We start from the raw sequence: 16,966 nt of genomic DNA, 5'->3' as shown, positions 1-16,966 counted from the left end.
CTCTTGAGCGGCCTTTATAGGAGCGCGGCAAATCTTCGAGGTGCCTAAAGGGGGCGTGGCTGCTCCTGGGCGGAGCCTTCAGGGCCCCGCCCTCTCCTTTTTCTTAGGAGGTCTGGCCAGGGGGTCTCTGTGGGGCGCTCCGAGGTCATTTTAATTGTCATGCTGAAGTTTTGGCTGCTTGGTTTTTTTTTTTTAAAAAATTTGATACATGTTTTAAGGGGGAAAGGCAATGTCTGGTTTTCTTAGACTGCTGGGATTACCCAACACAGTGATTTCCTAACACAGGAAAATTGCAGTTGGCTTCTGTTACATGCAGAAACTGCAGGAGGACATAAGGGGAGCTTGATAAAGGTAAAGGTACCCCTGACCATACTGGGACGCGGGTGGCGCTGTGGGTTAAACCACAGAGCCTAGGACTTGCCAATCAGAAGGTCGGCGGTTCGAATCCCCACGACGGGGTGAGCTCCTGTTGCTCGGTCCCAGCTCCTGCCCACCTAGCAGTTCGAAAGCACGTCAAAGTTCAAGTAGATAAATAGGTACCACTGTGGCGGGAAGGTAAATGGCGTTTCTGTGCGCTGCTCTGGTTCGCCAGAAGCGGCTTAGTCATGCTGGCCACATGACCCAGAAGCTGTACACCGGCTCCCTCAGCCAATAAAGCATGGTGAGCGCCGCAACCCCAGAGTCGGTCCCTTTACCCCTTTACCTTTACCCTTGCCCATTAGGTCCAGTTGTGGACGACTCTGGGGTTGCGGCGCTCATCTTACTCTATAGGCTGAGAGAGCCAGCATTTGTCCACAGACAGCTTCCGGGTCATGTGACCAGCAATGACTAAGCCGCTCTGGCCAACCAGAGCAGCGCATGGAAATGCCGTTTACCTTCCCACCAGACCTATTTATCTACTTGCACTTTGTGCTTTCGAACTGCTAGGTGGGCAGGAGCTGGGACTGAACAATGGGAGCTTGCCCCGTTGCGGGGATTCGAACCACCGACCTTCTGATCAGCAAGTCCTAGGCTCTGTGGTTTAGACCACAGCGCCACCCGCGTCCCAGGGAGCCTGATGGATGAGGTGAATTTGCCCATCTGGTCTGGCATCGTGCTCTTACAGGGGCTGACCAGATGCCCGTGGGAAAGGGCATGAGCGCAACAACACTCTGCCCACCCACAATTCACAGCAACTGGCATTCAGAAATATTACTGCCTCCCAACTGTGGAGACATGGCCAATAGTACCTTATGAGTATGTGTTATCAGAACTTCTCAGTGGCCCACCTTGCAAGGCTGTTTCCAGTGGCCCAGAAAATCCAGAACTATACTAGAGAAGCATAAGAAGGGCTGAGAGAATAAGTAAGAGGGAAGTCCTATATATGTCTACTCAGGAGTAAATATCATAATGTTCATAGGTGCTTACTCCCTGGTAAGTTCACATAGAATCACAGCATGCATATATATATATATATATAAAGTTGGAGACTTCTTCCAGCCCATCCTCTTCCTACTGTAAGACTATAACAAGGTATGGAAATGTACCTTTTTTTTTGTTCAGTATGTAAAATTATTGCTTTTACACATGGGTACTCTTTTTAAAAAAATGCATCTTTAAAAAGTATATTACTCTTAAATAGAAAAATAATAACAGAAGTCTTTTTTTACCACCATAATGGCATGTTTCAAGAACATTGCCTTTTTGCTAGTTTTACCAGCCCCTAGTCTTAGACATGAATGACAGTAGGGAAAGAAACGATAAGAAAAAAGACATTTTTACCCCAAGCTGAAAATGCCTCATTTGTTTTCTGCGCCTCTCTTCTGGGCACTCAGACTGGCCTGGTTTGCATGTTCTGGTAATCCAAACTATTGCTTACAAGGACTGAGCAAACATGTGGGGTCTTGGAGGAGAGTTTGCAGCCACTCTGCTCATCCCTAGTCTTTCTTACTGCTACACCACACTGAGGTATACCAAGGTTTGGCTTAGCATATCCTCTAAATTCAGGCACATAAGCTCTCTCCTCACTAACCACAAGCTGTAGCCAAGTCATTAATGGGAGCTGGATATAAGATATAAGAATGCAGCCTTAAAAAGTAATTTCTGATTTGCAAAAATATAGAGTACATACAAATACTATTTTAACTGACCCTCTCAGTGTGTGTTGGATTAACTTAACCTGTACTCAGTCAACACAGTGTGGTGTAATTGTTAGAATGTTGGGTTATCACCTGGGAGACTAGGGTTTGAATCCCTGCCCAGCCATGAAGTTTGAGCCAGTCACCATCTTTCAGCGTAACCTACCTCACAGGGGTGTTGTGAGGATAAAATGGGGAGAAGAACCATGTGTACCACCATGATCTGCTTGGGAGAAAAGGTGGTATATAAATGTAATTAATAATAATAATATTCGCTTGCTGCAGGTAAACTAGACTTTAAAAGCAACAATGTCTTTATGATACATTGATATTTGCTCAAAACAAAAGTGAAAAATTAAAAGTCAAGTGTCCTTGCAAAACTTCACAAATTTTAAAATCAGAATTTGAAGTGGAACTATTTAGCAAACTCTAAATCCCACCATGGGATTGCTGGGGAGGGGGTTGGCACTTCGGAAACTAGCTTGGTAAAGATGTAGAAAAACACCTGATTTCATCTTAACATATTTTAAGAAATGTATTTTTAAATAATCGGCTAACTTCTTGTATGCTGTAAAACGTGAATGTCCAAGTGCTACAAAAGTATCTTTAAGAAATTCTAATTGTGTTCACATGTCGTTCAGTTGTTAAGTATTATTTTTTGCTTGACTAACATGTTAGGTAATTGACAATTATATACCAAAAAAGATATCCTCCTCTTGCACCTTTGAAAATCCAGTGCAATTTTAATGTGATTTATGTTTTCTTTCTCCTATTCCTAGTTAACTGTAAACAGCATATTTTGTTTAACAAGAAGACAGAAATGGTGGTGTAATCATGTACCTACACAGAAAAAAAGTAAAAGGGAAATTAGCTGCACAGGTAAAATAATTGTTACCCTCATAACTAGGCAGGTGCTTTCATTTTGCATCTCACAAATAAGTACATCGTTGTACAGAAAAATTACTTGTGTACAAACTATTTTCCTGTCCCACAACACAATTCTGACCAAATCTATATTTATTTCTAATAAAACACATCTACAAACATTAAATAGTACAGGTAGCTTAAAAAAGCAACCCCATTTCAGAATTATAGCTTTCTCCCAGAAGGCAGATTTCTGTGCATGGATCACTTTGGATTTATACACACAACAGGGTGTATATACATTTAACAGGGGTGCTATGCATGGGGATTCTGTCTAGCCAAACAACTGAACGTACCGAGCGGACTCAGGTAAGCCCTGCCTTGCATAATCAATCTCAAGACCCAGCGCACACACACCATTCAAGAACAGCAATGTCCATCAACTTTGGGGCCCCCAGCTCACTCAAATATTTTATGGGGGGTGCCAAGGGATCTCAGCCCCTAAGAGTTGGCAGGGAAATGGGCTAGTTGTGGAGGTGATTCTAAACAACACTTTGAGTCAGATCTGCATTTGAAGGGGATGCCCCCCCCCCATTCAAAGTATTTAAGGTCCATTAAAGCTCTGCAATTGCAGATTCACCCTTATCACTCGCTCCAAAAGCAAATAGGAAAATGTGGCCGCTTCTCCATGCTCCTTGTCTGACATTCTAACCATTATGCTGACACTATATCATTGGGGTGGCGTGGGGCATGATTCTACTATTTCAATAACATAAACCCAAATCTCCTTTTTGTTTTTGGAAACAGTGGCCTGGCTCTTTGGTCCTTGGTTATTAATAGGCTATTATCTCATATGATAAATGTTTATCTAGATAAGGATGGCATGTGTGGAACTCAAAGGGGAACCAAGTTATCAGAAAGTGCAGCAGCGGCTAGCACAAAATGCCAACAAAGGAACCCAACAGCCTGAAGGATACAGCAGACTTAAATAGAAAATACATCCTTGTATTTTCTCACATTGTATTTCGGTGGTGATTTTCTGAATAAATGAACCACCCATTTTTATTTTGGAGTTCCTAGGTAACAATAAAAAGCCTTTAAAATAAAATACCGTGATCCTGATCCAACAAGGGATATCCACATATGGAAGCAACCTTTTGAATGGGAAGCCAACGCAGAAACTCACACTGCAGTGCCTACCTGGGTTCCTTTGAACAACCCAGAGTTGTCTTCAAATTGATGCACATCTATCGCACACCGAGGACCTACTAGCTGCTGCAAAAGCACTGCCATAACAGTTTCTCTACCATGCAGGCGGAGGGCATTATCTCCTGATCTCACCACTGAAATCCTTTCTAAAGAGCAGGCAGGCTAAGCACCACAGCACTGGGGTCAGAGATAAACCCCTCTGCCTGCTCTTTAAGAGTAAAAGGCAGCGTCGCACACACAAAAAACACTGCAGTGCTGGGGTGGGTGAAAATGCTCTCTTTGAACTTGATCATTAACGTGGCACAGTTAGTTCTGTGGCGAGTATAAGGCAACATTTCTACCCCTCCCAATCCCAGCACTAATAGTGGTAAAGGTAAAGGGACCCCTGACCATTAGGTCCAGTCGTGGCCGACTCTGGGGTTGCGGCGCTCATCTCACTTTATTGGCCGAGGGAGCCGGTGTACAGCTTCTGGGTCATGTGGCCAGCATGACTAAGCCGCTTCTGGCGAACCAGAGCAGTGCACGGAAACGCCGTTTACCTTCCCGCCGTACTTATTCCAGTGGTACCTATTTATCTACTTGCACTTTGACGTGCTTTCGAACTGCTAGGTTGGCAGGAGCAGGGACCGAGCAACGGGAGCTCACCCCGTCGTGGGGATTCGAACCGCCGACCTTCTGATCGGCAAGTCCTAGGCTCTGTGGTTTAACCCACAGTGGAGGTGGGTGCAAACCCTGCCCAGAATTCTGAGCAGAGTAAAATAAAGCATTTCCAGCCCTCCACACTGAAGTGGACATGACTTGGAAATGCTGGTTGCATGGGCGTTTGTTTGTGAAAATTGTGAATGTATGTGTGACTGGGACTGTGTTTGGAGGTGTGAAAGTGAGAGAGGGAGGAGGAGGCAGCTATGTTGCCTGGGTTCCTGGGGTGTGTGCTATTTGTTGAATGGCTGTGGCAAGTGTGTGAACTGCATTGGGTTGTATGTGTAGTTGTGTGCATGAACAATACACACACACACTGGCTATTGCCCACCACAGGCATGCAGCCCTCGGAGGGTGACTGATCATCAACGTGGCCCTTGGCCCAAAAAGAATTAGCCATCCTTGCTGGGGAGAATGCTGCTTTGTAAACAGTGAGACTTCTAAGTAGACATGTGTAGGAATGCAAGGTTTATTTTGTTAGTTTGCACAGGCTTCCCCAAATTTCCCTGCAATAAGTTAACATGTCCAATTCCCTCCTCCCAGACTTTGAATATTTAGGAACCGCAGAAGAAACTTTGCTCCCTGCCACTTCCTCTCCATATTTTTGTCAACGCAATTTTGAAGTTCCTTGTAAGGGAGTAAATGGTATGTGACTGTGTTGCCTGACCAACAGCTATGTTCTCGTTCTGAAAATAATTAACAGGTTAAGCAGAAGTGGATCACCAATTAAATCAACTTTACTGCTCAGTATATTATCCCTTATGCATTGCATTTGGCCTGTACATCCAGAAACAGACTTGCACATAGAATTTAAAAATGTAGATATTACTAAAAATATAGAGAAGTGAATGTTTATATTATTATTAAAGAAGCGTTTCAATAGATACACTAGCATAATGTACTAGTATAAGACTCTTCTAAGTACATAGATCAGGGTGTCCTACTCTCAGCATGGCTCAGAAATAAGTTTACAAATTGCTGCTTTCATATAGCCTTGCAGTTCCAGTTTAGGAATTTGACTAGGGAGAAATACTTTAAAAGGCCTGAAAGAGTTACTAACCACCTGTGGCTGCCAATTCTTCCACCCTACACATTTGTCTTAGGAGGGGGAAAAACAGACTTGGAAATTCTTTTTAACCTCATACATGTAGTTCTACTTTCACATACTGGGTTGCCACATAACCCATCAGAGCATAATAGTAATTACACCTGTTCCAAACAGCTATAGCAGAGGTGGGGAACCCATTTCGGCTCAAACCTCATGGCGAACTTTCTGGGAGTTACGTGTTGTGGTACCTCGGGTTACAAACGCTTCAGGTTACAGACTCCGCTAACCTGGAAGTAGTACCTCGGGTTAAGAACTTTAGGATGAGAATAGAAATTGCGCGGCAGCAGCGGGAGGCCCCATTAGCTAAAGTCGTACCTCAGGTTAAGAACAGTTTCAGGTTAAGAATGGACCTCCAGAACGAATTAAGTTCTTAACCAGAAGTACCACTGTACTGGTTTGGTTTTGTGCAGGAGGTTTGAGTTACTGTCTCAGTTATTGCGTTTAGTTGCTAATGATGCTTTAGGAGTATGGAATTATTTTATTTGTAACATTTTAAGGCTTAAGAGAATATTTTGCTTTTCTGTTAGTTATGCTGCTTTAAATGTGGATCTTTCCTGCATTTGATTTTCATTTGATCTATTTTTTATGTAAAACTGTATAGAAAATATTTTTTAAAATGTTATTTTACTGATGATTGATTTTAGTAGTTTTATAAGTTGTTTTGCATATGCAAAGGCAAACACTATATATCATGAGACATTCTGTTTAGAGGGTGTTAGATTTTAAATTTAATAAAGATTATATAAAAAGGAAATATTTAAAAGTAAATATCAACATTATAATATAAATTAATTTGAATGTGAGTATGGTCATTTAATGTTTTATGTTTATCTTCTGTTCTTCATTATTTTGAAATTAATACTATTAAGTGTGGCATCATAGAGTTCTGTTCATACATATAGAACGGTCAATAGCATATACTTTCCTTAATTTTTTATAATTTAGTATTCCTTTGTTCTTTACAACCACCCTGAGGGGAAGAAAACTGAAAGAGTGTGGTCATATATTAGATAAAATGGTAACACTTGACTAGCACATAATGTATGGCTACATTTTTCTTTGAACTTTCCTACTTTGTGGGTTGCTTTGCAATTTCATTTTCCCTTGATCATTTCCTGTCTAAACAGGAAGGTCTTAAGGTTCATACTGTGTAGGAAGTGCAATTTAGAAGACCCACTTTAAAAACATTTGTGTTGGCCAATGATAAGGATTTCTTAACCCATGGGATTAAATTCCGTGTCATTGTCTATAAAATGGTGGATTTGATCAAAGAATTGCCCCTGGTTATTTTCTTGCTGTCTCTAGGAAAACATGAATACCAAACAGGTACTTGCTGTTCTTTAAGCAACACCCAATGGGATTGATTCTCCAAATGTCACTTAAACTTTGATGTTCAGAGCTGCTGTTTTATTCTTTTTCTAATTGGCCTTGCCACAATACTGCCGCAGAAGTAAAAAGTAGGGGGTATCAGTAGTGTAGTTCTCACCATGCTAGTATGCCACATTTATGGACAAGAGAGGGGAAAGGAGTCCTAAACATTACACAATCTTCTTCCTCTATATAATAATAATAATTCATTATTTATACCCCACCCATCTGGCTGTTTCCCCAGCCACTCTGGGCGGCTCCCAATCAAGTGGTAAAAACAATACAGCATTAAATATTAAAAACTTCCCTAAACAGGGCTGCCTTCAGATGTCTTTTAAAGATAGCTGCTTATTTCCTTGACATCTGATGGGAGGGTGCCACTACCGAGAAGGCCCTCTGTCTGGCTCCCTTAACCTCACTTCTCGCATAGCTGACCTCAATAGCAGATAAGAACTCAGCTCTGACTGAGTGTGTGGAGACATGCACACCAATACGTTATATTTTCCTCGAAGGGACACTCCATTAGTGGCAGATAAATTTTAAATGCCATTCAGAATAACAACTACCTTAACAGTGACTGGTCTAATTCCATTCTATAAATACTTAAGAGAGCACACCAGATTCTGTGCCTGCCTCCTTATACCAGATGAAAAAGGGATTAGGAGCAGAACTAGATGTTATGGGGGAAATACGGAGTAGCCAGCTCTGTATCTCTGCAATAATAATAATGTCCAGGAAGTTAGAATCAGCAGGTGAGAAAGTGCTTAATGCTTTCTCTGCCCACTACGTCATTCAAATGCCTTCTTCCAGGTTGTTTTTAAATTGGTGCCCCCCTCCCAAAGCCAAATGAAAGCCATAACTGAAATTGACTGAGGAAGCAAAGGAAGTTGGGTTTCCTATGAAATGCTTTTCTGGTCAGAGTGGAAAACATAGGGAGGGTTAGCTTATCTTCTGGAAGGCAGTGTCCGAACTATCCCTTTGCCAACTGAGAATAGCCATTTGCAACTTTAGAACCAGGTGGGAGAAAGCAGAAACAGCCATTTCTTCTGTGGATCATCTCTTGAAGATCCCTGCCTTAACATTCCCATTACGTGGAACGTTTGCTAATATGACACCTAGATCAATCCACCACTAGATGAGCTTATTCTGTTGAGACCAAAGGTCACTCTGCAAATCCTCTGTTCACTCTTTATTACTTCTCATATTTCTAGGGCTGATCCTTATTACACAAACTAGGTCATACACTGAGCTCCAATTCAAAATCATGTAAAAATCACACACACATTATCGTTCCTGGGGTGGGCTGTAGCAGCCAGTCTCAGGCGTGGTTCTCCTGCAAGGGCCAAGAAGTACTAAAGACCGGTGGCATTTTTGTAAGATGCGCTTATTTACAAATATACAAAGCTGTGCACTGTAGGCAGCAAGCCAGACAATGTCCCATCTTTAAAGGATCATGGGTTCATCAAAGGCTTAAGCAATTGCGTATGTTTGCAGCTTACCCCAATGCTGCTTCTTGCTAGCTAGATGCAACAGCCTGCTTCTCTTGCTGCCCAAAATCAAACTGCCAGGCAATTTCTTTCATGTTATGCGCATGCACGCACACAAACTCATCCTGCTAGTTAAGCCCAAACACTGGCTGGTAGGTGTGACCTGCACATACCACTTGAGAGCCCCCACCAGTTTTCAAAAACCCATTAGGAAAAAAGACATAAAAGTCTAGAGGAGAGATCATTTTGTCTACTTCACAACACAATGAATCACCTCATACTATTGGCCCACTGTAGTGTACTGCAAGATGCACTTTGCCACTGCTATGGCTTTTCAGACCTTCCGTTAAGGACTTTGGAAACTTACCTTTCCTGTTCCATCCACTACACTTGGAGATCTGCAGAGCCATTTCCCCTTTGCTGCAGGCTGACCTGACTTTCATTAGCAGTAGCTGAGCAACCTTTTAACAGGTGCTGGTACTTAACTTTTTTGCCATCTGCCTGGGATCAGCTGAGAAAGGATACACAATTACAACTACTGAGGAGCTAGAGCTACACTAGATAATGCAAAAACCACAGAGAACCAATGTTTACTCTTCCTCCAGCCAAATGAATCAGTCTCTCAAAAACACAATTAACTGAATGAAGGAAAAGACTGATTCTTTTCTATATATATTTTCTTTCTTTTCTATATATGTTTCTCTAACTTGAGGGGAAATGGGATAAATTTTTGTAGCTTGGGTCTCTCAAGTCTTGGCTTAGTTCTTTTAAAACAGCAAGCAAATATTTTACTTGGGAAGCAGTCTTGAACTCCCCCCATTATTATACAATTGCATTTTCTATAATCACATTGGCTGCAAAGGTGGCTGCAAGCGTCAGCTTTTGGGAGTCACTGTCTGGTATGGGAACTCAATAAGAAGAGTTTTCAGGTTAGTAGCTGTAAGGGCTTACTCGTGTTTTCTACACCAAGGAGGAGGTGGCAAAAAGACTAAGCAACTTTGCTTAGGGGTGTGTGTGTGTTAGGGACAGGGATGGGGCAGGCAGTCCAATCCTTTTTTACTCAGCTACAGCTCATGGTTAGTGAGGAAACAACTTAACCAGAAGCCCAAATTTGGACAACATGATAAGCCAAAGCTGAGCTTAGTTCAATGAAGAATAAAGCAGCAACAAAGAAGCTGCAAAGCTCCTCTTTAGCTCATAAATTTGTAAGGCCTTGGTAAGCTATAGTTTGGCCTACTGTTTTATGCAAACCAGGCCATAGTGTGCAAACTATTTGCACAAATATTGGTTTTGTTGCAGGGAAGAAAACATTTGTGCATTTTCTCTAGTTTAATATATTTAACTGCAGTGTTCCAGAGGTAAACCCATCCCCATTTGCCAGGAATTCTAGTGGTCCAGGATAGCATGGAACACAGATGTCTAAATAGTTTATTTATCTACATGTTACACTGAACTCAGAGTTGGTATATAGATTGTGCTGTAATACTAAGGAGTTGCCTTAATTTGAGATTTTGAACAAAAAGGAAATTGTAGATACACAAAGTTTTAGTAAATTATATAAGGAAACATGTCAGAATTATGCAATGCAAACATATATTAAATATGAGTTATAAAACAAACTTAGCTATGCATAATGACTAAAGCAACTTGAATTCACCATGAAATAAAATGCAAGCAAAAGTTGCTTAATAGAACTAGCACCAAATTTGTGCTTCATCTGTGCCCACTGAAGGCAATTCATGGCAATTCCAACAAAAGTAGACACCTTCAGTTCAAGATGAAGTTGCAGTGTGTTCCTTTCTATTTGCTTTGATGAGAAAAATAAATATTTCTGGCATAACTACATTATAACAATGGCTGTAAATGAATAATTGGTCATTTCTTTTAAAGCACTGGAAGTGTAATTTCTTTGAAAAATGCTTCCTATTTTGTAACTATAATGCAGAATAAGCGATAATTCATCTTTCCAAGAACAACAAAGCTTTAAACAAGGTATTTCCACAAAATCTCATTTAATCTTATTTTACAAATCACACAATACGTTGGACTCCTCAATACAGTTTTATAAAATGACAATGTACCATTGCAACAGGAAGGGGAGAAAGAAGGGGGGGAAATAGAGAACCTGATTTCAGGTCAGACAATGCTGAATTAAGATAGGTCCCTCTGTCCCACTCCCCACAAAAAAATAACACGGCCCTGTGTTTGAACCCATACTGTAATTATTCAAAGTTAGTTTTCCAGGTGAGTGAAATCAGAAATCCACTATGCTATCCTACAATCTCAAGTTTCAAATATCTGTAAATTTAGAAGCATTACTTGTCTGCCTGTCAAATTCTTAATTTTTAAGTTAGTAGCTATAAATTCTTATTGCTAGAAAACTACAAGAGATCTATAAAGACCTGGTTGGAAACAAGAGCCTATATCATCCATAGGTCTAATTAATATGCTACCACTGTTGTGTGGGTGCCACACATTGAGACGATCAGGTCCGGCCTTCAATTGGTAACCTTTGTATATAGATGTACATCCTCAGCGCCCCCCCCCCCCAAAAAGTGATGGTAGCAGGAAAAGGAACCAAATGTTTCAACTGACATGGGGTTTTCCTCAGTTGTTATCAGAGCAATGTGCAATGCAACCACATGGAAGCGGCTTCTATATGAATCCATTTTCTACAAGTGGCTTTGAGAAGCTCTGTCTCATGGCAACTTTGCATATTCATTTACTTGCCCCAGTTTGGTACACATGGGAGATCCTCAACATGGACACATGTGTATGTTAAAAGCACCTGTTTCCTGTAAAACATTCAAAATAGCATGCCACTGAAGAGGTGTCGTGACCACATGCTGAAACCCAGACTTTTGGCATGCTTCTATTTGCCTTCTGTCCATTCCTAAGCACTTTGAGCTGGCTTGTATTTTACTGCAATGCTAAATCATGTAGCACTGCATTGGTGCATTTGTTACAGCACAATATCTCAAGCACTAGCTAGTCTTAGGACTGGGCAATAGTTTATTCTGTAAAATAGTAAAGAATACTACCAACCTCTTAGAACACATGGCAGTTGTGACGATCAAGGAGTTGATTTCACAAAATTTCCTCATGCTTAAAGCACGATGGAAATATATTGATCAAAATGGGTTTGGTTTTCTGAATACAGAGATCGTAATGCAGCTTTAAAATCATAGAGGTATCACAGTGAAAAATGTTCAATTAGTGATTGTGTTAAAGTTAAGTAGTAAGTAAGAAATAGACATGATTAACACAAGGATTCTGATGCATCACTAAATCTAAAACCTGCTGTTCCATCTTCCTGGAACTGAACTATAGAAATCTTTATAGAGATTACCATCATGTTGGAAGCTTTCAAGCCAATTAAAATCAAACTAGAAGTCAAACAAACAACTCTGAATTCCTAAGGTGGGGGAGAGGAGAATGCTAAATGGTCATGTGATATGATAAACAGAGTCACCGTGTGATATTTAATGTAAACTTCATAGCTCTGACCACAGAGCAGAGCCAAAACACCACTGGACAGCAACAAGTGGATGTTTCAGCAGCACAAATACCTTAATTGTACAAGGAAACACACAAACCAATCCTATGTGTGTTTTCTCAAAAGTAGGTCTCACTAAATTCAATGGGGCTTACTCTCTTAGTAAGTGTGAGGCTGCAGTCCTATGCACACTTATCTGGGAATAATTTTCATTGAATTGGATTTACATCTGAGTAGACACACATAGGATTGTATTAATAATGCAATCTATTATTAAAATAGGAAATTACAGTTTTTGTCATGAACTATTTTTAGATTGTGCACGTGTGCACATACACTCAATTTACCTTGAAATCTGAGATTCTCACTATCTATAAATAGATGAGTTAAATACTGCTTTTCTGTAACCCTAGGAAAGAAAGCCCAGCTTCTAGGATGCCGTCATACAAAAATCACACCATTTCCCCACATTACGAAGTTCACGATAGATGTAGCAATTGATATTAAACACCGGGTTAATACTGCACAATATCTGTGCATGAAATAATACAACTCTCTCTTGTTGTTTTATATTTTATTCATTTTTGCTCTTAGATTATGCATATTCTGTTCACCCAAGATGTGCAAACCTAGAGATGAAAGCAAGTGTTTAAAGTTCGAATGAAATCAAGCAGCAGTGAATTCTCAGTTGAATAAGCCACAGTTGTTGAAAGAAAGCTGCTTCAACATGCTGTGGTCATTATACCACCTTAGCAAAAACAAAAAAAACCCCAAACATGTTCTCTTAGGAGCAAGCAGCTAAAATACTGAAAGAGTGACCTCTAGTGGACTGTCAGGCCTCATTGTGATAGCTACATTTCTAAGACCTGGTCTACAACCAGCTCCAATCAGTGTTTGGCAAAAGAAGGCACAAATCATTGCAAAGACCAATTTATCTTCATTTTTTTTCCTTTTAAATACACTATTTGTACACAAACTTAAGATTCATCTTGTAGATAATTTTTGGACAAAAGATTGCATATGTAATCGTATTTAAAACAACACATAAAGCTGTTCTATGTGAAGCAAGAGAGAAAGAGAGAGAAAGAGAGAGAAAGAGAGAGAGAAACAAATAAAGGACTCCTCACCCAGATATCAACATTCATTTCTGGCTATATGCAATACAAACATTTTAAGAATCTGTGTGACAAAAGACAATTTAAAAAGTCAAAATCATAAAACCTGTAAACTGATAAACCTGAAGTAGATTTTACTTATGGAAAACATCATTAAAATAGTACCACTATGAACTAAACTGCCTGAGTTTTCAATTGCCTGTGAACTTGAAGTAGAGAAGATTTTAGCACAGTAAGAAGAATTTCAGTCACAACAGTGCGATAACCAAGCCACATGGAAATTCCTCTTCTTCGCTGGAATTTGTGTTGTGCTATTAAAACTCTTGTGCTAGTTGTTCAAACAAAGGGGTGTAGGCAGATCTTTAATCATTTGGCACAAAGTTATTTTGTCTGGGGCATAAAAGTCTCTGTCACGATGAACAATACAACATTCCATCTATCCAGAATTCACTTTGATTGAAGAGCTTTCTTTATATCATTAACTTCCATCTGTAGAAGGACAAAAAGTTCCAGTTTAAACCATTTCCACGCAATTCGCTTTTGAATCAAATGTTAATATTGCCCAATGCCTAATACATCCTTCTAGCTAGGCAGTGGCAGCATACTGTATCTTCTTCTTCTTCTTCAAGTCAATGTCAGAAATTACTCGGAAAATAACACTGCTAGTACCATACTGTCATTATATTCATACAAAGCATGTTGCTGTCCCCATTCAGAATACTGTATACGGCTCAGAAAATCCTACGTGGAAAGGATGGAACCAATAAGGGAAAGCATAATGTGATGGAGAATTCTGTAAAAAGCCCAAGATGACTAAGTCTTGAAATCCAACCCCCTGATTGGCAGAAGCACAGCCACTGCTGCATTTGTGAGCAACACCTCTCATGATGGCCAGGTGGAAGGTGGCAGTGGGCAGAAAAATGGTCCTTCACTGAGCCGCCAGTAGAGTCTGGCCGGGTTGGCGGAGGCACAACTCTCCCACTTCCAAACCATGTCAATAGGGAGATTGGATTGCTCTTTGAGTATAGGTTAGAGAGGTTCTTAAAATAATGACTGGTACAGAAGGAACAGAGGAAGAGAAAGTTTATTATTAGAACTCTGGATTCTGCAATGAATTTGATGGGTGGGAGGTTCACAGCAAATTAAAGTAAGTAGGTAAATGAGTATATTATGCATTTATATTAATTCATTAACAGAAGGATATCATAATGGCTATCCCCCCCTTTTTTCCTTCTAATTAAAGTTAGATTAGCCTTCAGCAACTCGGTGCCCTTCAAATGTTTTGGACGACAGCTCCCAACAGCAGCCTAGGGCTGATGGGAGTTGTAGGCAAAAGCATCTGGATAGTAGCAGGTTGCCAAAAGCTGAGTTGGACAGATCCATGGAAGATGGACCTTTAGGTTTCAGTCATGATATCTAAATGAGACCTCTGTGTTCAGAGGCTTTTGCTTTGATACCCTGCTTACAAGCTTCTAGAAGCATCAGCTATTCAACAGACCACAATATGCACTCTACAGGCAGCTGCAGAACATCAATATTATTAACAACGGGCTCAATGAGGTGGTACAGTTTGATTTGAAAACCTTTGTGTTTGGCCAATTGTTGGATTTCCTCCATAGAATCTAACTATACTGGTCAGGTGTCTCTCTGCCACGAAGGCAGCTCTGAATGTTATAGTCTAGAGCAGGGATGAGGAACCTGTGGCTTTCCATATGCTATTGAACTCACATCACCTGTAACTTGCTCATGCTGGCTGGGCTGAATCCAACAGCTTCTGTAGGGTCAGAACTTCCTCATTCCTTCTCAAAGAAGGCCTTAGAAATTATTTCTGTATGAAGTTTTTGTTACAGTGTGGAACTCCCCCTCCCCAGGAACGTTCCCTTCACTAAAAAGATCATACCACGATCCATCAAACTTGTGGAGAACTATAAAAGGGATGATGATGATATAGTGGAGGAGAGCAGGGCTTAGCAGCTCTCCCCTTCATACAGCTGTTTACACGCGAGTAATCTGAATGCCCAAACAGGGCTTACCAGTTTCCTGCTTTAATATTAGCACAACAACATAGTTTAACTTTTCACAATTATTGTGCGCTTTTCAGAAAAGCACTAAATGTTTAGCATATGTAGACTAATATGTAGTATTTCATTTTGAGATATGGAGGCATGTGATACTGCACATGCATGCACTTACACAACTCATCAAAACTTTGAACAAACAGCAACTTGTGGGGAAGAAGACAAGTGTGAGCAGAAAGGATTAATACACATTTCCCAGCACTATGGTCACTTATTCACCCCATTTATAATAAACCATAGTTACTTTATTGATTTTTTTACTGTTTCTGGAAATCAAAATGCTTTGTGGATAGTATTATTTCAGGTCTTGGATGCTGCAAAACATCTTAATATTGAGCAGGGGGTGGGCAGGTAGGAAATATCATGTTTTGTTTATTATTTAAAAGATTTATAGCCTGCCCTTCCTTCCAGGGTAAGTTGCAACACAAAATAAATGATAAACTACCATCAGTAAAACAAACAAAATTCTTACAGTTTCACATCTTTTTGTATTTGTTTCATCTTAACCAACTTAAAGGGACACGGATGGCACTGTGGGTTAAACAACAGAGCCTGGGACTTGCTGATCAGAAGGTCGGCAGTTCGAATCCCTGCAACGGGGAGAGCTCCCGTTGCTCGGTCTCTGCTCCTGCCAACCTAGCAGTTCGAAAGCACGTCAAAGTGCAAGTAGATAAATAGGTATCGCTCCGGCTTGAAGGTAAATGGCATTTCCGTGCGCTGCTCTGGTTTGCCAGAAGCAGCTTAGTCATGCTGGCCACATGACCTGGAAGCTGTACGCCGGCTTCCTCAGCCAATAAAGCGAGATGAGCGCCACAACCCCAGAGTCGGCCACGACTGGACCTAATGGTCAGGGGTCCCTTTACCTTTACCTTTAACCAACTTAAACAGATTAAATATTAGCAGGATTATGTTTGCATTAGGAGTTTTTATCTTCTATTTTTATTTTCCATGAAAATTGTTCTCTTTCTATAAAGTTGTCTAAGGCCATATATGATATAAGTACCTGTAATCGTAGCCGGATCTTCTTTTCTTCATCTAATTCAGACAGCAATTGTTTAATCTCTTTTCTAGAAAAAGCAAAATAGGAAGTGAATAGGAACAGCAGGCAGCTGCTTAGGAAGGTAGGTGTGAAGAAAGTCCCACTCCTTTCCCTATAATATATAGTACCTAACTCAGCTCAGCAGAATTGCTGTTCCTGGAAAAACTGAAAAGTATCTCCTGTTTTCAGGCATGGCAAAAGAAGAATAAACCCTACTGAAAACAGAGATTATAGAAGGCATAAAATCCTTTAAAATGACTAATACCAGCAGAATTCATTGTGGTATGAATTAGTGTCCTCAAAGTAGCAGCATCTTGAGAAAATATAGCATGATGTAAGATAGGTAAGTATAGTAGGGATGTTACCCATCTTTCAAAATAATTTGG

The 16,966-nt window shown here is 40.5% G+C and overlaps 1 protein-coding gene across 5 annotated transcripts in view; it reads right to left on the bottom strand.

The window, feature by feature from the left end:
- Positions 1-10,847: 10,847 nt before the first annotated feature.
- Positions 10,848-16,966, bottom strand: part of SH3KBP1 (SH3 domain containing kinase binding protein 1) — a 136,156-nt gene continuing 130,037 nt past the window's right edge. For all 5 annotated transcript variants that reach the window (XM_081001638.1, XM_081001640.1, XM_081001637.1 and 2 more), the window contains 2 exons: positions 16,545-16,608; positions 10,848-13,952 (listed from right to left, as the gene is read on the bottom strand). In XM_081001638.1, coding sequence (XP_080857764.1) covers positions 13,911-13,952; positions 16,545-16,608 — 106 coding nt within the window. In that variant the 3' untranslated portion in view covers positions 10,848-13,910. The remainder of the gene's footprint in view (positions 13,953-16,544; positions 16,609-16,966) is intronic.

This window comes from Podarcis pityusensis, assembly GCF_964106645.2.
Source record: "Podarcis pityusensis genome assembly, chromosome: 4".
Taxonomy (NCBI): Eukaryota; Metazoa; Chordata; class Lepidosauria; order Squamata; family Lacertidae; genus Podarcis; species Podarcis pityusensis.
This window is presented reverse-complemented; position numbering and strand designations above follow the sequence as displayed.